At 47.6% G+C, this 25,825-nt stretch overlaps 1 protein-coding gene across 2 annotated transcripts in view; it reads left to right on the top strand.

Annotated features, from left to right (window-relative positions):
- The first annotated feature begins 344 nt into the window (after nucleotides 1-344).
- Nucleotides 345-25,825, top strand: part of SLC5A10 (solute carrier family 5 member 10) — a 166,462-nt gene continuing 140,981 nt past the window's right edge. Inside the window, exons 1-5 of one of the 2 annotated variants that reach the window (XM_038763168.1) lie at nucleotides 345-485; nucleotides 13,162-13,233; nucleotides 14,116-14,220; nucleotides 14,413-14,472; nucleotides 16,639-16,743. In XM_038763168.1, coding sequence (XP_038619096.1) covers nucleotides 375-485; nucleotides 13,162-13,233; nucleotides 14,116-14,220; nucleotides 14,413-14,472; nucleotides 16,639-16,743 — 453 coding nt within the window. In that variant the 5' untranslated portion in view covers nucleotides 345-374. The remainder of the gene's footprint in view (nucleotides 486-13,161; nucleotides 13,234-14,115; nucleotides 14,221-14,412; nucleotides 14,473-16,638; nucleotides 16,744-25,825) is intronic. The other variant, XM_038763169.1, reaches the window with a different exon arrangement.

The following is a 25,825-nucleotide window of genomic DNA, read 5'->3' as shown; positions in this document are numbered from 1 at the left end:
GCTTAGAACAGTGCTCGGCACATAGCAAGTGCTTAACGAATACCATCATTATTATTAGTGGGTGGCTGAGGAGTCCCCCTTGCCCCACAGGGGCGACAGCTCTCCAGATGGCAAATCGTTGCTCCCAGGGGGTTTGGGTCTGCCCCTACCCCGACCCTGCTGCCCTTGTTCCTGGGATTCAGCAGAGAGAAGGGGATCTTCAGTTGTACTTTGAAGCAATCCGGGCCTGCCGAGGTGAGATCCAGGGTGGAAATGTGTTGCCGGTTGGTTTAATGATCAATTCCTATTGCGCGAGGCTGTCCGGCTCATGGTCCGGCGACGGCTGCCCCTCTGCAGGACTCATTCCGGACTCAGCCGAAGAGGAGGAAAGGGTCATGGCAGACAACTCTACCGACGGAGCCTCCGTGCCTCAACCCCCTTTCCATGTGGCCGACATCGTTGTCATCGTCGTCTATTTTGCCTTGAATGTGGCCGTGGGGATATGGGTAAGAGTTCCTTGGGGTTTCCACACGTGTGTTTAACCTGAAAGTAGCTCGTTCTAGTGGGGAGAGCATGAGCCCGGGAGTCAGGAGGACCTGGGTTCTAATCCGGCCTCTACCATGCGTCTGCTGCTGTGTGACCTTGGATAAGTCGCTTCACTTCTCTGGGCCTCAGATACCTCATCTGTAGAATGGGGAGAGTGTGAGCCCATGTGGGACAGGGACCCTGTCCAACCTGATCGACTTGTGTCTACCAATCAATCAATCAATCGTATTTATTGAGTGCTTACTGTGTGCAGAGCACTGTACTAAGCGCTTGGGAAGTACAAGTTGGCAACATCTAGAGACAGTCCCTACCCAACAGTGGGCTCACAGTCTAAAAGGGGGAGACAGAGAACAAAACCAAACATATTAATAAAATAAATAGAATAGATATGTACAAGTAAAATAAATAGAGTAATAAATATGTACAAACATATATACATATATACAGTTGCTGTGGGGAAGGGAAGGAGGTAAGATGAGGTAATACTGTCCTAAGCACCTACCCTGGTGCTTAGGACAGTATTTGGCACATAATAAGCACTTAAAATGTACCACAATTATCGTTATTATTACTGATTTCCTGGAAGATTATTTTAGGGACGGGAGCTATGAAACACTGAGCTACTGGGGAAGCAGGATAAGTGGTCAATCAGTCAATCAATGAATTTATTGAGCGCTTATTACTAAGCGCTTGAGAGAGTCAATACTATTCATCCATTCATTCAATCATATTTATTCAATCGTATTTATTGAGTGCTTACTGTGTGCTGAACACTGTGCTAAGCACTTGGGAAGTACATTGGGGAAGCAGTGTGGCTCAGTGTAAAGAGCCTGGGCTTTGGAGTAGGAGGTCATGGGTTCAAATCCCGACTCTGCCAATTGCCAGCTGTGTGACTTTGGGCAAGTCACTTAACTTCTCTGGGCCTCAGTTACCTCATCTGTAAAATGGGGATTATGACTGTGAGCCCCCCGTGGGACAACCTGATCACCTTGTAACCTCCCCAGCGCTTAGAACAGTGCTTTGCACATAGCGCTTGATAAATGCTATCATTATTAGGAGAAGCAGCGTGGCTCAGTGGAAAGAGCACGGGTTTTGGAGTCAGAGGTCACGGGTTCAAATCCAGGCTCTGCCAATTGTCAGCTGTGTGACTTTGGGCAAGTCACTTAACTTCTCTGTGCCTCAGTTACCTCATCTGTAAAATGGGGCTTAAGACTGTGAGCCCCCCGTGGGACAACCTGATCACCTGGTAACCTCCCCAGCGCTTAGAACAGTGCTTTGCACATAGTAAGCGCTTAATAAATGCCATTATTATTATTACAAGTTGGCAACAACTTGAATGAATGAATCATTCATTCATTGTGAGAAGCAGCAGTGGAAAAAGCATGGACTTGGGAGTCAGAGGTCTGTCTGATTGCTTTTTCTGTGAATATTCCTATTCCTGTCTCCCTTGTTGGAGTATAAGTTCCTTGTAGGCAGGGAATATGCTTGGAGCTTCTGTTGGGTCACCCAAGTGTCCAGTACAGTGCACTGCTCACCTCCTTCCATAGAGATATTGTGAAGATTCATTCATTCGACCATATTTATTTATTGCTTACTGTGTGCAGAGCACTATACTAAGCGCTTAAGATGAACCAGGATCATGTTTCTGAAGTGTTTTGGGCTCCTGGGAGAAAAAGTTCCAAGGTTATTGATAAATCCTTGGGGAAAGGTTTACCAGGCCTTTAATAGTAATTGTGGTACTTGTTAAATGCTTATTATGTGCCAAACAGTGTTCTAAGCAATGGGTTACATAAACTCATTGTGGGCAGGGAAGGTGTCTGTTTATTGTTGTATGGTACTCTCCCAAGCGCTTAGTAATAATAATAATAATAATGATGGCATTTATTGAGCGCTTACTATGTGCAAAGCACTGTTCTAAGTGCTGCTAGTAAGTGCTCTGCGAACAGTAAGCACTTGATAAAAACAAATGAATGAATGATAGTTATCACTTTGTCCCACAAGGGGCTCACTGTCTAGGTAGAAGGGAGGAGGATTTAATTTTCATTTTTACAGATGAAGAAACTGAGGCACAGAAAAGTAAAGTGACTTGCCCAAGGTCACTAAATTCTGTCAGTCCCACTTTCACAACTTTGCTAAAATCCACCCTTTTCTCTCCATCCAAACTGCTACCACACATACCTCCCTTCAAGGCCCTACTGAGAGCTCACCTCCTCCAGGAGGCCTTCCCAGACTGAGCCCCCTCCTTCCTCTCCCCCCCTCCACCCTCCCCGTCTTACCTCCTTCCCTTCCCCACAGCACCTGTATATATGTAGATATGTTTGTACATATTTATTACTATTATTATTGAGCACTTACTGTGTGCAGAGCACTGTACTAATCACTTGGGAGAGTAGGATAGAACAGTGGACACATCCAATCAATCAATCACTGGCATTTATTGAGCAGATACTGTGTACAGAGCACTGTACTAAGCACTTGGGAAAATACAATACAACAATAAACAAATGTTGTGTTGGCCGGGGCAAGCTGATGGTGAATTAGAGGGTCTTCCAGTCACACCTGATTTCTGCCTTTTTCCTTTTTTCAATTTTTGAGGACTCTTCTGGGGATTCACAGTCTGAATCCTCATTTTTACAGATGAGGTAACTGAGGCACAGAGAAGTTAAGTGACTTGCCCAAAGGTCACACAGCTGACAATTGGCAGAGCTGGGATTTGAACCCATGACGTCTGACTCCAAAGCCCGCACTCTTTCTACTGAGCCACGCTGCTTGCCTAATTATAATCCAGTTTTTTTTCTTCTCACATCCCGGGTTCAAGGGTGTGACTGGAACCTTGTTGCCAATTTGTACTTCCCAAGCCTCTTAGTACAGTGCTCTGCACACATTAAGCGCTCAATAAATACGATTGAATGAATGAACCTGCCAATGCTTCACCCTGCAGGTGCTAACTTAATGGGAAGGAAATTCAATAAGACCGGCGGTGTCCACGTGGACGCTTGGCTTCAAAGACACAGGCTGCCTCACCTACCTTTGGGTACACACTCACATGAATGTACTGTTGCAATTTATCTCCCCTAATGTAGTCCATTTTCTTAATAAAGTAGCTTTTTTTTTTAAAAAAAAGGTATTTAAGCGCTTACTATGTGCCATACCCTGTAGTAAACACTGGAGTAGATACAAGCTGATCAGGTTGGACACAGTCTATGTCCCACATAGGACTCACAGTCTTAATCCCCATTTTACAGATGAGGTAATTGAGGCACGAAGAAGTGATTTACCCAAGGTCACACAGCAGACAAGTAATTGCTAATGATGCTAATATTTGATTAACAGCCACGCTATCTCACTAGGCCTTACCCAAACCAAAAGATTCTCATCTTTTATCTCATCTCTTATCATCTGATTGGATTTGTGACCAAAAACCCATAGCTCCCTTCCCCACACAGCTCAGATGAGGTAACTGAGGCACAAAGAAGTTAAGTGATTTACAGAAGGTCACACAGCAGACAAGTAATTGCTAATGGATGCTAATATTTGATTAACAGCTGTGCTATCTCACTAGGCCTTACCCAAACCAAAGGATTCTCATCTCTTATCTCATCTCTTATCATCTGATTGGATTTGTGACCAAAAACCTATAGCTCCCTTCCCCACACAGCTCAGATGAGGTAACTGAGGCCCAGGGAAGGTAAGTGACTTGTCCAAGGTCACACAGCAGACAAGCGACTGCTAATGGAATGCTAATATTTCATTAACATTAAACTTGGCTAACTCCTCCCAGCTGCACTATCTCACTAGGCCTTACCTAAACCAAGAGAGACTCATCGCTTATCTCATCTTTTATCTCCTGATTGGATTTGTGACCAAAAACTTATAACTCCCCTCCCCACACATCTCAGATGAGGTAACAGAAGCAACAGAGGCACAGAGAAGTTATGACTTGCCCAAGGTCACACAGCAGACAAGTGACTGCCAACGGAATGCTAATATTTAATCAATATTAAACTTCACAGCTGCCCTATCTCACTAGGCCTTACCTAGGAGAAGCAGGGTGGCTTAGTGAAAAGAGTACGGGTTTGGGAGTCAGAGGTCGTGGGTTCTAATCCTGACCCTGCCACTTATCAGCTGGGTGACTTTGGGCAAGTCACTTAACTTCTCTGTGCCTGTTACCTCATCTGTAAAATGGGGATTAAGACTGTGAGCCCCACGTGGGACAACCTGATCACCTTGTATCTCCCTCAGTGCTTAGAACAGTGCTTGGCACATAGTAAGTGCTTAACAAATACCATAATTATTATTGTTACCTAAACCAAGAGAGGCTCATCTCTTATTTCTTATCACCTGTTTGGATTTCATCATCAATCGTATTTATTGAGCGCTTACTGTGTGCAGAGCACTGTACTAAGCGCTTGGGAAGTACAAATTGGCAACATATAGAGACAGTCCCTACCCAACAGTGGGCTCAAGTTTGTGACCAAAACCTATAACTCCCCTCCTCACTCATCTCAGATGAAGTAACTGAGGCACAGAGAAGTTGTGACTTGCCCAAAGTCACACAGTCGACCACAGAATGCTAATATTTCATTAATATTTAACTTGGCTAACTCCTCACAGCTGCACCATCTCACTAGTCCTTACCTAAACCTAGAGAGACTCATCTCTCACCTCCTCTTACAGTGCTCTGCACACAGTAAGCGCTCAATAAATACAATTGAGTGAATCATCTTACTGGATTTGTGACCAAAAAACTATAGTTCCTCTTCCCACAGATCTCTCAGGCTGCAATTGTTTCCAAGTTATGGGCAGGCTGGACATCTGATGAAGTATCACCAGCCAGACAGTCAAATTCAGGAAGCTGGCTTTGTGTTCAGTGCCTGACTTTATAGCTTCTGCTTCTGTGTCAGTTTTTGTTTCCTTTTTTTATGGTATTTATTTAGAGCTTACTGTGCGTCAAGTGCTGGGGTGGACATAAGTTTATCAGGTTGGACATATAGTCCCTAACCTACACGGGGCTCACGGGTGTTGTTTTTAGTTTTTGTTTGTTTTATGGTATTTGTTAAGTGCTTACTATGTATCAAACTGTTCTAAGCACAGGGTTAGGTACAAATTAATTAGGTCAGACAAAGGCCCTGTCCTACATGGGTCTCAAAGTCTAAGTAGGGCTTGCATACTGTGTGCCAGGCACTGTACCAAGCGCTGGGGTTGATACAAGCTAATCAGGTTGCCCATAGTCAATGTCCCCCATGGGGCTTACTGTTTTAATCCCCATTTTGTAGATGAGAGAAGTGAGGCCCAGAGAAGCTAAGTGACTTGCCCAAGGTCATACAGCAGACAAGCCAGGCTTAGCTCTCAGGTCCTCCGACTCTCAGGCCCGTGTCCTATCCATGAGGCCATGTTGCTACTCAGTTTAAATTGGAAAGAAGAGGATTGAACCCCCATTTTGCAGATTTGGGTAACCGAGGCACGCAAAAGTGAGTGTTTCTCCCAAGGTCTTGGAGCAGGCAACAGGCAGAGCTGGGATTAGAACCCCAAGTCCTCTGACTCCCAGGCCAGGGCTCATTCATTCATTCATTCATTCAATCAATCGTATTTACTGAGCGCTTACTGTGTGCAGAGCACCGTACTAAGTGCTTGGGAAGTACAAGTTGGCAACCTCTAGAGACGGTCCCTACCCGACAACAGGCTCACAGTCTAGAAGGGGGAGACAGACAACAAAACAAAAACATGTGGATGGGTGTCAAGTCATCAGAATAAATAGAAATAAAGCTAGATAATAATAATAATAATGGCATTTATTAAGCGCTTACTATGTGCAAAGCACTGTTCTAAGCGCTGGGGAGGTTACAAGGTGATCAGGTTGTTCCACGTGGGGCTCATAGTCTTAATCCCCATTTTACAGATGAGAGAACTGAGGCACAGAGAAGTTAAGGGACTTGCCCAAAGTCACACAGCTGACAATTGGCGGAGCTGGGATTTCAACCCATGACCTCTGACTCCAAAGTCCGCACTCTTTCCACTGAGCCACGCTGCTTCTCTGATGCACATCATTAACAAAATAAATAGAATAGTAAGTATGTCCAAGTGAAATAGAGTAATAAATCTGTACAAACATATATACAGGTGCTGTGGGGAGGGGAAGGAGGTAGGGCGGGGGGGATGGGGAGGAGGAGAGGAAAAAGGGGGCTCAGTGTGGGAAGGCCTCCTGGAGGAGGTGAGCTCTCAGTAGGGCTTTGTAGGAAGAGAGCTAGCTTGGCAGATGTGCAGAGGGACCGTCACTGTCTTTTAATTTTCTTTCCTGTCCTTTGGCCCTGCTTTTTAGAACCCCCCACCTCTGGAGGTTCTACCCCCTTTCCCTTTTTATGCCCCCCAAATTACGGCTATCCCTTGGCTTGGGCTTCTAATGGCCATTTTCTCAGGGAAGAGTGAGAGCAGGAGCCATGGCTTGTGGGTGTGTTTTCCTACTGTGCAGAAAGTTCAAAGATCAATAATAATAATAATAATATTTGTTAAGCGGTTACTATGTGCCTCTCACTGTTCTAAGGTCAACCATGAAGGAGTTTACTCAGCACTTGGGGATGCTTATTCCAGGGAGGTGGGCAGCAGGAGAAGCAGCAGCAGATGAACCCTTATGGACTCCCGTCTCCCAAATCGGCCGACCAATCTATTGTTGTTGTTCTGTGGATTTACCCTTTGGCAGCTTGCCTGGCCACATGTTGTACAACTCCTGAGAGTTCCTGGAAATCTTTCTTGGATAGACAGCCCAAGCTTACCCCTTTCCTCGAGGAGTAGAGTGGCCTATAATAATAATAATAATAATGATAACGATGGCATTTGTTAAGCGCTTACTATGTGCAAAGCCCTGTTCTAAGCGCTGGGGAGGTTACAAGGTGATCAGGTTGTCCCACAGGGGGTTCACAGTTTTAATCTCCATTTTCCAGAGAGGCACAGAGAAGTGAAGTGACTTGCCCAAAGTCACACAGCTGACAGTTGGCGGAGCCGGCATTTGAACCCATGACTTCTGACTCCAAAGCCCGGGCTCTTTCCACTGAGCCATGCTGCTTCTCGAATCCGGGCCTGGGAATCGGAGGACCTGGGTTCTAATGCTGGCTCTGCCTGTGGCCTGATGTGTGACTTTGGGCCAGTCACTTCACTTAACTGTGTCTCAGGTACCTCACCTGCAAAATGGAGCCTTAATACTTGTTCTCCTTCCTTCTCAGACTCTGAGCCCCACGTGGGACCTGCTTAACTTGTATCTACCCCAGTGTTCAGAAAAGTGCTTGGCACATAATAAGTACTTAGAAAATATAATAATAATAATGCAATCTCATAGTGGGCAGGGAATGTGTCTGTTAAATTGTTCATTCATTCATTCAGTCATATTTATTGAGCGCTTACTGTGTGCAGAGCACTGTACTAAGCACTTGGGAAGTACAAGTTGGCAACATATAGAGACGGTCCCTACCCAACAATGGGCCTATTATATTGTACTCTCCCAAGAACTTAGTTTAGTGCTCTGCACCCAGTAAGTGCTCAATAAATATGGTTGATTATTATTATTAATAATAATATAATAATAATAATGACAATTATTAAGCACTTACTATGTGCAAAGCACTGTTCTAAGCACTGGGGAGGCTTCAAGGTTATCAGGTTGTCCCATGTGGGGGCTCACAGTCTTCACCCCCATTTTACAGATGAGGGAACTGAGGCCCAGAGAAGTGAAGTGACTTGCCCAAAGTCACACAGCTGACAATTGGTGGAACCGGGATTTGAACCCATGACCACTGACTCCAAAGCCCGGGCTCTTTCCACTGAGGCACGATCCCTCTGGATCACAAGGGTCCTGACAGCAATGGTCTGGGCAGGCCTAATCAATCAATCAATCAATCAATTGTATTTATTGAGCGCTTACTGTGTACAGAGCACTGTACGAAGCGCTTGGGAAGTACAAGTTGGCAACATATAGAGACAGTCCCTACCCAACAGTGGGCTCACAGTCTAAATGGGGGAGATAGAGAACAAAACCAAACATACTAACAAAATAAAATAAATAGAATAGATATGTACAAGTAAAATAAATAAATAAATAGAGTAAAAAATATGTACAAGCATATATACATATATTGAACAAATCACCTCCTCCAGGAGGCCTTCCCAGACTAAGCCCCCTCCTTCCTCTCCCCCTCCTTCCCCTCTCCATCTCCCCGACCTTACCTCCTTCCCCTCCCCACAGCTCCTGTATATATGTATATATGTATGTATTTATTTATTACTCTATTTAATTTGTACATATTTATTCTATTTATTTTATTTTGTTAATATGTTTTGTTTTGTTCTCTGTCTCCCCCTTCTAGACTGTGAGCCCGCTGTAGGGTAGTGACCGTCTCTATCCAACTTGGACTTCCCAAGGGCTTAGTACAGTGCTCTGCACGCGGTAAGCGCTCAATACGATTGAATGAATGAATGAATATTATTATTATTATTGTTAAGACCTCTAGGAATAGGTGGTTCTCATCGCAGCTCTTAGAACAGTGCTTTGCACATGGGAAGTGCTTAATAAATGCCATTATTATTATTATCTGCCCTGTGTGGTTTAGGTGTCTGAATCAATCAATCAATCGTATTTATTGAGCGCTTACTGTGTGTAGAGCACTGTACTAAGCGCTTGGGAAGTACAAGTTGGCAACTTATAGAGACAGTCCCTACCCAACGGTGGGCTCACAGTCTAGAAGAAGACAAGGGCCCTGGGGAAGAAGGGGAATGGGACTCACTTGTCTGAGCCCCCAGGCTGGGCATGAAGGGGCCAAGGTCAGCTGTGTCCATGGCCGGTGGGGTGGGGGAGCGTTCAGAGAGGATGGGTGGGGTAAATATGTTTGTACATATTTATTATTCTATTTATTTTACTTGTACATATCTATTCTATTTATTTTATTTTGTTAGTATGTTTGGTTTTGTTCTCTGTCTCCCCCTTTTAGACTGTGAGCCCACTGTTGGGTAGGGACTGTCTCTATATGTTGCCAACTTGTACTTCCCAAGCGCTTAGTACAGTGCTCTGCACACAGGAAGCGCTCAATACGATTGATGATGATGATGATGATGTAAGGCCGCCCCCTGCTGGCTAGCTGTCTGTGTTTTTTGTAGTAATAGTAATAATAATAATAGCATTTGTTAAGCGCTTACTATGTGCAAAGCACTGTTCTAAGCTCCGGGGAGGATACAAGGTGATCCAGTTGTCCCACGTGGGGCACACAGTCTTCATCCCCATTTTACAGATGAGGGAACTGAGGCCCAAAGAATAATAATAATGATGGCATTTGTTAAGCGCTTGCTATGTGCAAAGCATTGTTCTAAGCGCTGGGGAGGTTACAGGGTGATCAGGTTGTCCCACGGGGGGCTTACAGCCTTAATCCCCGTTTTCCAGATGAGGGAACTGAGGCACAGAGAAGTGAAGTGACTTGCCCAAAGTCACACAGCTGGCAATTGGCTTAGTTAGGATTTGAACCCACGAGCTGGGATTAAGTGAAGTGACTTGCCCAAAGTCACACAGCTGACAAGCAGCGAAGCCCGGATTTGAACCCATGAACCCAAGCCCGGGCTCTTTCCACCGAGCCATGCCGCTGCTGCTCCTTCTTTAGATGGTTTTAGCTTTACGATTTCAGAAATACTTATGAAGTGACCAAAATGAGATGCCACTGAGCCACGCTGCTTCTCTAGTAACCAATAATAACAATAATACTAATAATAATACTATGGGCAAAGTACTGTTCTAAGAGTTGGGGAGGTTGCAAAGTGATCAGGTTGTCCCACGGGGGGCTCACAGTCTTAATCCCCATTTTCCAGATAAGGTAACTGAGGCCCAGAGAAGTTAAGTGACTTGCCCAAAGTCACACAGCTGACAAGTGGCTGAGCTGGATTTGAACCCATGACCTCTGACTCCAAAGCCCAGGCTCTTTCCACTGAGCCACGCTGCTTCTCGGGATGAGAATCAACCAATCAATCTATGGGCTTATTATTATTATTAATTACAACAATAATAATTATTATTATCAGTTATTATTATTATTATGGTATTTGCTAAGCACTTACCATGTGCCAATGACTGTTCTAAGCACTGGGATAGACACAAGGTAATCAGGTTGTCCCACGTGGGGCTTAATCCCCATTTTACAGTTGAGGTAACTGAAGCCCAGAGAAGTTAAGCAGCTTGCCCAAGGTCACGTAACAGACAAGTGGAGGAGAATATGTTTGTCAGATTTATTACTCTATTTATTTTACTTGTACATATTTACTATTCTATTTATTTTGTTAATGATGGGCATCTAGCTTTATTTCTATTTATTCTGATGACTTGACACCTGTCCACATGTTTTGTTGTCTGTCTCCCGCTTCTAGACTGTGAGCCCGTTGTTGGGTAGGGACCGTCTCTCTATGTTGCCAACTTGGACTTCCCAAGCGCTTAGTACAGTGCTCTGCACACAGTAAGCGCTCAATAAACTGTGAGCCCACTGTTGGGTAGGGACCATCTCTATATTGTTGCCAGCTTGTACTTCCCAAGCGCTTAGTCCAGTTCTCTGCACACAGTAAGCGCTCAATAAATAGATTGAATGAATGAATGAATAAATACGATTGAATGAATTGAATGAATGAGCTGGGAGTAGAACCCACGGCCTCTGACTCCCAAGCCCGGGCTCTTTCCACTTTGTGCAGAGCACTGTCCTAAGTGCTTATAATAATTTTTAATTTTAGCTTTATAAGCTATTTATTATTATTATTAGTAAATACTAATGATAATGGTATTCATTAAACACCATGTTCCAGGCACTGTACTAAGAACTGGAGAACATACAAGATACCTCCTCCAGGAGGCCTTCCTAGACTGAGACCCCCTTTTCCTCTCCTCCCCTTTGCCCTCCCATGCCCTACCCCCTTCCCCTCCCCACAGCACTTGTATATATTTGTATATATTTATTACTTTATTTTACTTGTACCTATTTACTACTCTATTTATTTTATTAATGATGTGCATATAGCTATAATTCTATTTATTCTGACGGTTTTGACACCTGTCTACTTGTTTTGTTGTCTGTCTCCCCCTTCTAGCCTGTGAGCCCGTTGTTGGGTAGGGACAGTCTTTATATGTTGCCAATTTGTACTTCCCAAGCACTTAGTACAGTGCTCTGCACACAGTAAGTGCTCAATAAATACGATTGAATGAATGAATTCAATGAATGAAAGATAGGTGGACACCATTCCTGACCCATCTGGGACTCACAATCTAAGTTGGAGGGAAGAGGATTTTTTTTAATGGTATTTGTTAAACACTTATTATGTGTCAAGTACTGGGGTAGATACAAGATAATTGTGTTGGACACAGTCCCTTTCTCACATAGGACTCATAGTCTTAAACCCTAATTTACAGATGAGGAAACTGAGGCACTGAGAAGTCAAGGTAGAGTGTCTGACACATAGTAAACACTTAGGAATCACCACAATTATTAGTAAGTGGGACAGCGGCTGTATCCAACCTGATTAACTTATATCTATCCCAACCCTTAGAACAGTGCTTGGCACATAGTAAACATTTAACAGGTACTATAGTTAATTTATTTCGGCCACTTGGCCTGTCCGGGGAGGGGCAGGGACAGCCGAGTTCCCCTCACAGGGGGCCTCCGTCCACGTGCCTCAGCCTGACGGTCCCACCACAGGATTTCCCTGTGCCGGCTCCTCAGCTGCCCCATCAGTGTGGCCCTTCCAACCCCAGGAGGTGACTTTTACCCACAAACTCCAGGCCCCCATCTTGGGCATGTTACTCCCCTTCTCAAAAATCTCCAGTGGCTACCAATCAACCTACGCATCAGGCAGAAACTCCTCACCCTCGGCTTCAAGGCTATCCATCACCTCTCCCCCTCCTAACTCACCTCCCTTCTCTCCTTCTCCAGCCCAGCCCGCACCCTCCGCTCCTCTGTCGCCGCTAACCTCCTCACTGTGCCTCATTCTCGCCTGTCCTGCCATCGACGCCCTGCCCACGTCATCCCCCCGGCCTGGAATGCCCTCCCTCCGCACATCCGCCAAGCTAGCTCTCTTCCTCCCTTCAAGGCCCTACTGAGAGCTCACCTCCTCCAGGAGGCCTTCCCAGACTGGGCCCCCTCCTTCCTCTCCCCCTCCTCCCCCCTCCATCCCCCCCCACCTTACCCCCTTCCCTTCCCACAGCACCTGTATATATGTGTATATGTTTGTACGGATTTATTACTCTATTTTACTTGTACATATCTATTCTATTTATTTTATTTTGTTAATATTTTTTGTTTTGTTCTCTGCCTCCCCCTTCTAGACTGTGAGCCCACTGTTGGGTAGGGACCGTCTCTATATGTTGCCAACTTGTACTTCCCAAGTGGTTAGTCCAGTGCTCTGCACACAGTAAGCGCTCAATAAATGCAATTGATTGATTGGGGTCACCACCGGTCATCTTGGCCACGAGGCTGGCAGGCAGTGGGCCCAGGACAGGCTGGGCCAGATTTGGTCTGTTCCCCACCCCTCCTGGGGGGCTGGCGAGGCTTTGTCTCCTTAGCGCGGGCCCTGAGTTTGAGGCCACTCCGGCGCTCCTTGCCGCACTTCGACGCTACCCTATCATTGCAGGCCTCGTGCCGAGTGAGCACGGACACGGTGAGCGGATATTTCCTCGCGGGCAGGAATGTGGCCTGGTGGCCGGTGAGTGTCTCCTCAACCCCCACTCCCCACCCCCTTCAGCCAGATGCCCTCACCCTCTCTCTCTCCGGGCCCGTTTCCTGATCCGCCAGGCCTCGGTGCCCTTCTTCTGGGCCCGCTCCCAGCCCCCAACTTCTTGATCCCCTGCTAAAATCTCCTGCTCCCCCTGCTCCCACCGACTCCCAGCCGCCAACTTCCTGCCACTGCAACTGAGCCTCACTCCCAGCTCCCTCTCTCAATGCCTGCTCCTCAGCCATCCTTCAATTCCTCCCTGTTGAGCAGGGCAAAGCCTAGACGCTTAGGATAGTGCCTTGCAATCAGTCATCATATTTATTGACCAGTTACTGTGTGCAGGGCACTCTACTAAGCGCTCGAAAGAGTACAATATAACGATAGAACAAGCACACTTCCTGCTCACAATGAGCAATGGGCACTCAATAAATATCTCCTTCCTCCTTCCCCTCCACATCCCCCAAGGGCAGAGCTGAGGAGGTTGTAGAATTTGGGGAAGCCAGAAATGTAGGGAAATGGTGGAGGAAAGATGAAGTCAGAAGGAGGGAATGGGGGAAGACAAAGGGGACCCAGAGAAGGGGGCTGGAAGGAGCTATATGTGTCAGGATGCTATGTGTTATGTTGTACTCTCCCAAGCAATTAGTACAGTGTTCTGCACACAATAAATACGATTGACTGACTGAGGGGAGAGGATTTGGGAGGTGGTGGTTTTGTGAGGAGGTCTGGAAGCAGCGCCAAGGTGATTTAGAGCCCCGAGATGCCCTGCGTGGACCTCATTCCCCTAAGACGGGACCAGTCTCCATCCTGGAGGTGGTGGCGAGGCCCCGGGGCTGGCCCTTCTTCTGGGCTCAGCTCAGTGGGTTTGTTTTGCAGATCGGTGCCTCCCTGTTTGCCAGTAGCGAAGGGTCCGGGCTGTTCATCGGACTGGCAGGGGCGGGCGCTGCGGGCGGCCTGGCAGTGGCAGGCTTCGAGTGGAACGTAAGTCTCCCGCCGACCCCAGCCGGGCCTTCGCTGTCGCACAAGGGGTCGTCTCTCCCATGGGGTAAGGACCCAGGTCCTTCGTCTGAGGGTCTGGGTCTCGGCCCTGCAGTGGAATGGGGGGGTTTCGTGGCTTTGGCTGGGGCAGGAACCCGCTTCTGACACTGGGCTTGGGTCTTTGCTGCTCCCTAGGCTACCTACGTGCTGCTGGCCCTGGCTTGGGTGTTCGTGCCCGTCTACATCTCCTCAGGGGTGAGTGCCCTGCCCCGGATCAGGACGACCCGTCCCGTGGCCGGTCGGGCTGGCGTGAGGGGCAGAGGGGATGACTTTGGCTGGGGGCTCCCCAGGAGGTCACCATCAGAGCCCCCATTGCTCGGGGATCCTGACCTTTCGCCTGTGAGAAGCAGTGGAGTCTAATGGATAGACCACGGTCCTGGGAATCAGAAGGAACTGGGTTCTAATCCTGGCTCCACTACTTGTCTGCTGTGTGACCTTGGGCAAGTCACTTCACTGTGCCTCAGTTACCTTGTCTGTAAAATGGGGATTAAGACTGTGAGCCCCATGTGGGGCAGGGACTGTGTCCAATCTGATTAGCTTGTACTAACCCCAGCACTTAGTACAGTGCCTGGCACATAGTAAGCACTTAACAAATAACACTGAAAAAAATAAAAAGGGAAAGAACCTTGAATGTCCCTGAAGCTCTTCCCCACCCCAGGTCCAAAGAGTTCTGGGATCTTGGCCATTGGGTGTCTGGAGGGCCTCAGTGGGAGAGAGGGTCCTTGGGCCACTTTCCTTCTATTCTGTTGGTTTGATTTCATTTTGGCTCCTAAACAGTTGGCAATGAAGAGGGCTCTGAGAAGGATGTTTGTGTGTGTGTGCCCATCCACACCCGTCTAGGAGGAAGGGCTAGTGGGAGAGGCAAGAGGGCCAAAGGGACTCCCTGGCTGTGACTCAGATAATAATAATAATAATAATAACAATAATAATGGCATTTTTAAAGCACTTATTATGTGCAAAGCACTGTTCTAAGCGCTAGGGAGGTTACAAGGTAATCAGGTTGTCCCACGGGGGGCTCCTAGCCTTCATCCCCATTTTCCAGATGAGGTAACTGAGGCCCAGAGAAGTTAAGTGACTTGCCCAAAGTCACACAGCTGACAATTGGCGGAGCCGGGATTTGAACCCATGATCTCTAACTCCAAAGCCCGTTGCTCTTTCCACTGAGCCACACTTTATCTTACCACATACTAGTCAGGAGCTTGAGAGACTAGGCTTGTGGTGGGCTGGGGACGCTCAGCCCTCAGAGAGCCTGTTGGGGGAAGGACTGTCCCATTGTCTCTCCAGGCAGTGACACTCCTGTGTTTGGTCCTTGCTGTCAGTCAGTCCATTGTAGTTACTGAGCACTTATTGATGATGATGATGATGATGATGATGGCATTTGTTAAGCGCTTACTATGTGCAAAGCACTGTTCTAAGCGCTGGGGAGGATACAAGGTGATCAGATTGTCCCACGTGGGGCTCACGGTCTTCATCCCCATTTTACAGATGAGGTAACTGAGGCACAGAGAAGTTAAGCGTGGCTCAGTGGAAAGAGCAAGGGCTTGGGAGTCAGAGGTCACGGGTTTGAATCCCGGCTCCACCACTTGTCAGCTGTGTGACCTTGGGCAAGCCACTTAACTTCTCTGTGCCTCAGTTACCTCATCTGAAAAATGGGGATTAAGACTGTGAACCCCGAGTGGGACAACCTGATCACCTTGTAGCCCCCCACCCCCAGCGCTTAGAACAGTGCTTTGCTCATAGTAAGTGCTTAACAAATACCACCATTATTATTATTATTATTGAATTGCCCAAAGTCACACAACTGACAATTGGCAGAGCTGGAATTTGAACCCATGACCTCTGACTCTCAAGCCCGTGCTCTTTCCATTGAGCCATGCTGCTTCTCTATTATTATTTGCAGAGCACTGTACTAAGCACTTGGGAGAGTACAATATAACAATAAACAATAGACACAGTCCCTGCCCACAAAAAGCTTACAGTCCCTCCCTCACTTCCCCTCCGTCACCCCCACCCTCCCAACACCTACCACCCTCCCCTCTGCCCTTCCCACTACCCCATCCTGGGCTGCTCTTGCGGAGAGGCTGGGCCACCAAAGGGCTCCCCCGATGCAAGGGGTTAGATGCACCGAGTCACCTCAGACGTCCCCCATCCTGGGGATCTTTGTCTTTTTGGGGTCCTGACCAAAGCCCATTAGAGTCAGCCTCTTGCTCAGGACCAGGCCTGGTTTGACCAAGTAGGGAAGACCTTAGTTTAAGCGACTTGGCTTCTGGCTCATGGTTCCTGAGGTGAGGGCAGGGAACGGAGGGGATCTGGGGTCCGTGGGCAGGGCTGTGCAGGTACAGAGGTGTGTATGCTCCGCAGGTGGTCACCGTGCCGGAGTACCTCCAGAGGCGGTTCGGGGGACAGAGGATCCGGGTGTATCTGTCCGTCCTGTCGCTCTTGCTGTCTGTCTTCACCAAGATATCGGTGAGTGGCCCTTCCCCGGTCCCCCTTCATCCTCCTGGGCCCTAGTGGGGACCCTCACTGCTTGGGGGTCTGAGGGCTGGAGGTGATGGCAAATGTGGGGGTCCAGAAGGCTCAGGGGTGGGATGGGCCCCACCATGGCCCTCTGCACAACCCAGGGAGGGAGTCAATAAATCAGTCAATCCGTCAGTGGTCCTTTTGACTCCCAAGCCCATGCTCTATCCATTAGGCAATGCTGCTTCTCCTCTTCAGCTTAACTCAGATGAACTCCACACACACAAGAAGGACACACATATCTGCCAAGCTAGCTCTCTTCCTCCCTTCCTCCCATCAAAGCCCTACTGAGAGCTTGCCTCCTCCAAGAGGTCTTCCCAGACTGAGCCCCTTTTTCCTCTCCTCCTCCCCACCCCCCCCGCCCTACCTCCTTTCCCTCCCCACAGCACCTGTATAAATGTTTGTACAGATTTATCACTCTATTTTACTTGTACATATTTACTATTCTACATATTTTGTTAATGATGTGCATTTAGCTTTAATTCTGTTTGTTCTGATGACTTGACACCTGTCTACTTGTTTGGTTTTGTTGTCTATCTCCCCCTTCTATATAATGATGGCATTTTTATTAAGCGCTTACTATGTGCAAAGCACTGTTCTAAGCATTGGGGAGGTTACAAGGTGATCAGGTTGTCCCATATGGGGCTCACAGTCTTAGTCCCCATTTTACAGATGAGGCAACTGAGGCACAGAGAAGTCAAGTAACTTGCCTGAAGTCACACAGCTGACAAGTGGCAGAGCTGGGATTTGAACCCATGACCCCTGACTCCAAAGCCCTGGCTCTTTCCACTGAGCCACGCTGCTTCTCGGGACTGTCTCTATATGTTGCCAACTTGTACTTCCCAAGCACTTAGTACAGTGCTCTGCACACAGAAACGCTCAATAAATACAATTGAATGAATGAATTAACTGGGGCACTGGATTGAAAGGACTCTAACTCAGTTCTTCAGTGGGGAGATTACAAACGCTGCTTTGATTCTCAGCCTCTGACCCCGTCTTGACCATCAGGATGAGCCCGACTAGTAGTAGTAGTAGTAGTAGTAGTAGTAGTAGTAGTAGTGTAGAAGCAGTAGTGATGGTGTCCTAGTGAAAAAAGCACAGCCCTGGGAATCAGAGGACCTGGGTTCTAATCCCAACTTGGCCATTTTCCTGCTGTGTGGCTCTGGGCAAGTCACTTGACTTCTCCATTCCTCAGTTACCACATCAGTAAAATGGGGATTAAATCCTCCTCCCTCTGACTTAGATTGTGAGCCCCATGTGGGACAGAGACTCTGTCCAACTGGATCATCTTGTCTCTGCCTCAGCACTTAGAACAGTGCTTGACACACAGTAAGCATTTAACGAATGTCATAAAAACCCTGACTCAGTTATAAAGGCCCACTGGCAGCAATACCAGTGTATTGCTCTAAGCGCTTGGAAAATACCAAATACCAAACAAGCAAATGCCACATTCCCTGCAAGCAAGGTGCCTGCCTTTCAACAGAGCAGACAGTTGTGAAAGTATTTATAGAGTAATCAAAGTCAGTAATTGAACCGTAACAATGATAATAATAATAATAATAATAATTGTGGTATTTGTTAAGCACTAACTATGTACTAAGCAGTTTCTTATGCACTGGGATGGATAAAAGCTAATCGGATTGGACACATTCCCTGCTCCACGTAGGGCTCAGTCTTAATCCCCATTTTACAGATGAGGTAACTGAGGCCCAGAGAAGCGAAGTGACTTGCCCAAGGTCACACAGCAACGAAGTTGCAGAGCGGGGATTAGAACCCAGGTCCTTCTGACTCCACTAGGTCATTCATATTCAATCTCTCTCTCTCTCTTTCTCTCTCTCTCTCTCAGTACAATGCCTGACAGAGAAAGCACTTGTGCATTTATTGTGGGGTTTGAGGTGCTGGGGAGATGCTCTTCGCTGTACTTTTTCCACGTGATACCTGGACCAGAGAGTAAAAAAGCTCTTCATAGGGCTGGTCTGGACTGGGGAGCTGTGTTAAAAACAATAGTCACGTGTCAACTTAATGGCACAGAAGGTCTCATAGTCTTCAGCTGACTTCTCCCCTGGCAACAGCCTAAAGGATCTGGGAAACAAAGAAACTCTTTCTCTCAAGCTTTCCTTTCAAGTCTACATCCTCTCCGGGGCTGAGCTGCTGAGGCATTTGGGAGGAAGGGAGAAATTCTCCCAGACTCCCAACTCTGTACTGGCCTGCTGAGTGACCTTGAGTAAGTCACGTCACTTCTCTGGGCCTTAGTTTCCTTTTCTGTAAAATGGAGATTCAATACCTGGTCCTAGAGTGTGCGCCCCATCTGGGATAGGGACTGTGTCTGACTTTATTAATTTGTATCTGCCCCAGTGTTTAGAATAGTGCTTGACAAATAGTAAGTGTTTAACAAATACCATAATAATGATAAGTGGAATCTGCAGGGCTGGCTATCAGGAGGCCAGAACAAAGGCAAACTGAACTCAGCTGGGGTCCAGGGAGGACAACAACATTATAGTAAAATACTACTACTACTACTACTACTACTACTACTACTACTAATAATAATAATAATGGGGAGGTTACAAGGTGATGAGGCTGTCCCACGGGGGACTCTCTACTCTGGGAGATACTACCTTCTCCTCCCTGTGGGACTCCAAGAATGCCTCACGTCAAGGTGCAATTAGTTTCCTGTACCATTTAGCAGCAATATCTTCCCAGTCAAGGCATCGACGGGAAATCTAGACCAGGGAGATCAGAGAACTGGGTTCAAATCCGACCTCTGCCACTGTTGATGGATAATGTTGGCCAAATGACTTTATCATTCCCTGTCTCAGTTTCATCCTTTGCCAAGAAGGGAGAAAAATACCAATCCAGCATGGGGGGATGTTCAGTCAGATGGTAGGTTGTCTTTGAAAATACAGTGGATGCAGGGGATTCTTTGGAAGTCAGGAATCCAGCTGGGATCGTATTGGGGGGGCTGAGGGGCTGGTGTCTTCAGCAGTCAGAAGTCCTGGCTTTAAAAGCTGGCTCCACCACTGGTGGGTAGCCAAGCCGTCTCAGGCAACCTCACAGGGCCTGCTGTTTACCTGCTCATAAAATGGAGAGCATAATACCTAGGGTCAGAATAATAAATGGCGGTAAAGGGCTTTGAAGCATTCTGATGAAAGCTGCTAACAGAAGGCTAAGAATACTAATTATTATATTCACATCGGGCTAAGGAGAGGTGCCACCAATGAGCTATGGCTTCCGGGCAGAATGTTTTATCTTGGCTATTTGAAGTGTAGCTGCCTGCATGGCTACAGGCCTTGACCTCACCTCGGCTGAACCACAAACATCCAGCAGACAGCTGTTCCCCCTCCCAGGGTGGCCACCCCTCCCCGGCTTCTAGGTCTGGCCAAGGCTTGTCTGTCTATTTCTGGCTGAAGATCATGCGTCGCCAGCTGCTGTCTGGCTTGTCTTATAGTGCAAACCTGGGTGGGCAGGAGAGGAGTCACCTCAGCTCCCTTTGAACAGTCCACATACGCCTGGCTTCCTATGGAGAACGCACTGGGTAGGTAAAGGAGGTCAAAGATTCTGGGAAGAGCTGGGACCGGAATCCAGCAACGGGCTTTGGTCAGTGGACTCTGACGCCAACCACTGTGATTATAGGAGCCCTCCCCACAGCCATGAGCTCATCTGGTCAACCGAGGATGGTCTGTGTCAGCCCGGAGCTCTGGGGTGGTCCTGGGGAAAGGCCCTGGACTCCACACGGCTGTAGCATCGTCATTCCCCGTTTGTGACATTCGTAGAGAATCAGTCAAGCACTGTACTAAGCGCTTGGGAGAACACACTAGAACAGAGTTGGTAGGCCTGGTCTTTGTCCATACGGGTTTAGAGTCCACTGGGGGAGACAGATACGAATATAGTCAGTCAATCGTATTTATTGAGCACATACTATGTACAGAGCACCATACTGAGTGCTGGGGACAGTACAATATAACAGACACATTCCTTGTCCATAATAAGCTTACAGTCTAGGGGAGGAGACAGAGAGGCGGATATTAATATAAGCAAATAAAATTATAGATAGGTACATAAATGCTGTGGGGCTGGGATGGGGATGAATAAAGGGAGCTAGTCAGGATGCCACAGAAGGGAGTGGGAGAAGAGGAAAGGAGGGCTTAGGGAAGGCCTCTTGGAGGAGATGTATATACCTGTATATCTATATACACAAATAGATATAGAAAGATAGATGTATACATAAATTGTGGCTATGTACATATGTGCAGTGGAGCTGAGGGTGGGGTGAATAAAGGGTAAAATCCAAATGCAAGGGTGCCATAAAAGGGAGAGGGAGTAGAGGAAACGAGGGCTTAGTTGGGGAAGGCTTCTTGGAGATGTGATGTTAATAAGGCTTTGAAAGTGGGGAGAGTGATGGGTCGCCAGATATAAAGGGGGAGGGAATTCCAGGCCAGAGTCAGGAGAAGCAGCACGGCTCAGTGGAAAGAGTCAGAGGTCACGGGTTCAAATGTCAGCTCTGCCAATTATCAGCTGTGTGACTTTGGGCAAGTCATTTAACTTCTCTGTGCCTCAGTTAACTCATCTGTAAAATGCGGATTAAGACTGTGAGCCCCCCGTGGGACAACCCGATCACCTTGTAAACTCCCCAGCGCTTAGAACAGTGCTTTGCACATAGTAAGTGCTTAATAAATGCCATCATCATTATTATTATTATTATTATATGGGCGAAGGGTCAGCACGAGATAGATGAGACCAAGGTACAGTGAGGAGGAGGAGCAGTGACTAGGTTGGCATTAGATGAGCAAAGTTTGTGGGCTGAGTTGGAGTAAGAAATCAGTGAGATGATAAGATAGGAGGGGGCAAGGTGATTGAGTGCTTTAAAGCCAATGGATTTGAGTTTCTGTCTGATGCCGAGGTGGATGGGCAACCACTGGAGGCTCCTGAGGAGTGGGAAAACCTGGATTGAGTGGTTTTAGAGAAAAATAATCAGGGCAGAAGAGTGATGTATGGTCTGGAGTTGGGAGAGACAGGAGTCGGGGTTGTCAGCAAGGAGGCTGATGCAGTAATCAAGGCAGAACAGGCTAAGTGCTTGGTTCAACCTGGTAACAGTTTGGGTGGAAAGGAAAGGGAGGATTTTAGCCATGTTGTGAAACTGGAACCGACAGGATTTGGTGACAGATTGAATATGTGGGAAGAGAAGAGGAGTGAAACCAGGAACACTGGAGCTTCTGAGAGTGATGGAGCCTGGGGTGTGAGTGCTACATGTGATCTGCTCACGCGTGTGTGTGTATCCATGCACCTCTCTATCCCCCCCGCCCTACCTCCTTCCCCTCCCCACAGCACCTGTATATATGTTTGTACAGATTTATTACTCTATTTATTTTACTTGTACATATTTACTATTCTATTAATTTTGTTAATGATGTGCCTTTAGCTTTAATTCTATTCTGACGACTTGACACCTATCCACATGTTTTGTTTTGTTGTCTGTCTCCCCCTTCTAGACTGTGAGCCCGTTGTTGGGTAGGGACCATCTCTATATGTTGCCAACTTGTACTTCCCAAGCGCTTAGTACCATGCTCTGTAAGCAGTAAGTGCTCAATAAATACGATCGAATGAATGAAAATGCAGTGGAGTGTTGGATGTGTGTGAACGTGAGCACATTTCCCCTGTGCACAAGTAAACCTCAACCTTAGCTCTGTTGTCACATTTGTCATTTGCAGTGTCGGTGCCATTTTTAGTTCTGGCTGGGGATGGGCCAGCCTCTTATCACACTGCTGGATGGCATCCAACCTGATGATCTTATCTCTACCCCAGCTCCCAGGAGAGTGCTTGACACACAGTAAGAGCTAAACAAGTGCCACGATGATTATTCCTTTTTTGTTTCATTTCATGGTACTAGCTAAGTGCTTACTATGTGTCAAACACTGTTCTAGGTGCTGGGGTAGGGAAAAGTCAATTAGACTAGACATCATCCCTGTCCCACGTGGGGCTCACAGCCTAAGTACAAGGGAGAACAGGAGAACCGAAGTACAGAGAGGTGACTTGCCCAAAGTTATTCAGCAAGTACAGGGCAGAGCTGGATTTAGAACTCAGGCCCTCTGGCTCCCAAGCCCGTGCTTTTTTCACTAGGCCATGCTGCTTCTCTGTTTCTCGTTGCACCCTGGGCCCCAGGGGAGTGTGACTGGCAGGGATCAGAGAGGGTTAGTGGTCCTGAATGAGCCCCGAGCAATATAACCAGTTCCTTCATGCACGTTTGCATCAGGACTGCCAAGGCTCAATCGTTGTTCATGATGGGAATCCTCCTCCTCATCCACGTGATCGGAAATTCTAGGTTTCTGGTATCTTTCGATGTTACTTTGCTTCCCCTCTTGCTTAGGTTTATTAGTTTCTCGTGTGAGGTGCCAGTCCCAACTTCTCCAATGGATGATAAGCTCCTTGAGGGCAGGGATTGTATCTCATTCTTCCTCTAGAATTTCCCTTAGCACTGGGACGGTTAATCCATCCCATTGTTGACTGGCTGAGGGTCCTACTGAAGGGAATCTCCAGGCAGGGACTAATGTGTGGAGAGTTTTGTTGAGGGTTGAATAGCTAGTCAGTCAGCCAATGGTACTTATTGAACGTTTATTGTGTGCAGAGCACTGTACTAAGCACTTGGGAGAGTATGATATAACAGGGGTGGTAGACATATTCCCTGCCCACAACGAGTTTACAGGCTAGAAAATATCCTTACATCCCTGTGGAAGTTTTTTTTTTCAATAATGACATTTGTAAAGTGTTCATTGTGTGTCAGACACTGTACTAAGCCCTGAGGTAGCTACAAGCTAATCAGGTTGGACACAGTCCATGTCCTACATGGGGCTCACACTATTAATCCCCATTTTACATTTGAGAAAACTGAGGCCCAGAGAAGTTAAGTGATTTGCCCAAGGTCACACAACCGACAAACGGCAGAGCTGGGATTAGAACCCAGGTCCTTCTGACTCCCAGGGTCATGCTGTATCCACTAGGCAACGCTGCTTCTCGCAGAAGTCTCTCGCCTTCCCCATTGTGAATCCAGAGACACTGAGGAGGGCTGGCTCCCCAAAACCCTGCAGTCTGGATGGGGTGAGTAGAGGGACGGAAGGCAGGCAGGAAGCCCGGAAAAAAGCCGTTCCCCAACTCGTGGGAGGTGACCTTGGCCATAGAAGAAGATCCTCGTGCAGGGACCCAGGGGAGCGGGCTTCAAAAGCCTCTGGCCCACCAGCCTTATTGGAAGCAGCAGTATAATTATCCGACTTGTCCCAGACAACAGACATCTTTAATGAGCAGGATTGTGCCTGCAATCTTCCCCTCCCAAGGCCAAATTACAAGGGCGAGGAACCTCTTGGCCAGGGAGTGACCATCCTGGATGGCAAAATGCCAGTTCTGAGCTCACACCTTAGCCCACCCCCGGGGCTGGGAAGGGGATGCAGAGATATCTGCCCCTCCTCACTTCACTCACCCATTGGTCCTTTTCCTCTCCAGGAGGCTGCACTCTGGACAGGAATGTGTCTGTTATATTGGGCTCCCCCAAGTGTTTAGTACAGTGCTCAGCACATAGTAAGCACTCAATAAATAAGTCTGACTTGACTGATTGACAAATGCCCTGTGGGAAGCTGCCAAAGGGAGCTTGGCAAGGTGGTCCTCCGTGAGGGGCAGAGCTGCTGGCAAGAAGACCCTCAGGGGAGGAGTGGCGTGTTGTGGGGTTGGCTTTGTTTCCCCTGGCAGGATTTACTGAGGAGCAGTCAGTCTTGCCCACTCTGGTCCTCTGGGGATTCCTGGCCTTGGAAGGGCCTAGTGTATAGATCATGGGACTGGAAGTCAGATGGACTTGGGTTTGAATCTTGACTCCACTCGTCTGCGGGGCTACTGTTAGCCCATCCACCCTGACAGGTACCCCAGCTCCCTTCACCCTTGGCTTTCCCATTTAGACCACAAGGGATTTGGGGGGACTGACAACTGAGGGATTGATTTCCTGGAGAAATGCCCCCTAAAGTCTATGATCCCCTTGAAAGCAGGAAAAAGGACTTCAGGGTTAATTTTTTCTTTTTTTATGGTATTAAGTGCTTACTATGTTCTAGTTACATACTACTATGTATGTAATTACTATGTAACTAGAACATACTAGTAGTACTAGTAACTAGAACGTAGTAACTAGAACATAAACTACATAGTAGTTTATGGTATTAAGCACTTACACTGTTCTAAGCACTGGAGTAGATACAAGGTGATCAGGTTGTCCCATGTGGGGCTCATGGTCATAATCCCCATTTTACAGATGAGGTAACTGAGGCACAGAGAAGTTAAGTAATATTGATGGTATTAGTTAGGAACGTACTACACGCTAAGCATCGGGGTAGACAAAAGTTAATCAGGTTGGACCCAGTCCCTGTCCCATGTGGGGTTCACAATCTTAATCCCATTTTACAGATGAGGTGACTGAAGCGCAGAGAAGCGAAGTGACTTTCCCAGAGTCACTCAGCAGGCAAATGGCGGAGCCGGGACTAGAACCCAGATCCATCTGATTCCCAGACCCGGGCTGGATCTGCTGGGCCGTACACTGAGCTTTACCCTGTGTCAGTGCATGCAGCAGGCAGTGTAATAAGAGCATTGACCAGCCCCCTTACCCAGAGAAGAGCCACGGTCTTTACTGTGAGGGAAGTAGCCCTGGGACGTGGCTCTAGAATGGCACAAGCCCGGGCCCGGCAGGATGGAATCAGAGCCCCTGCTTCCAGAGGCTGACTGGCATTTGATGGATGCCCACCTGCTGACCGATCCACCGGCCTCTCAACCTGCCCGGATACCGTCTGGTCAGCCCAAGGCCCGATCCACAGGCTAGGAATGGGAATCAGAGGCTGGAAAGGCAGCAGCACCTGGTGCAGTGGGTGGGAGTTGACTGGGGGAACTGGGAGAGATGACAGAGGGCAGAGAAGGGGTCCCTGTGGGAGACTGAGGGCAGTGGGTGGCAGCTGACTGGACACGGAGAGAGAGCTGAGAGAGTGGCAGAGGAGGAGTCCCTGCAGGG

This window comes from Tachyglossus aculeatus, chromosome 21 (genome assembly GCF_015852505.1).
Source record: "Tachyglossus aculeatus isolate mTacAcu1 chromosome 21, mTacAcu1.pri, whole genome shotgun sequence".
NCBI lineage: Eukaryota > Metazoa > Chordata > Mammalia > Monotremata > Tachyglossidae > Tachyglossus > Tachyglossus aculeatus.
The sequence above is the reverse complement of the archived record's forward strand: the minus strand, read 5'-3'. Positions and strand labels throughout refer to the sequence as shown.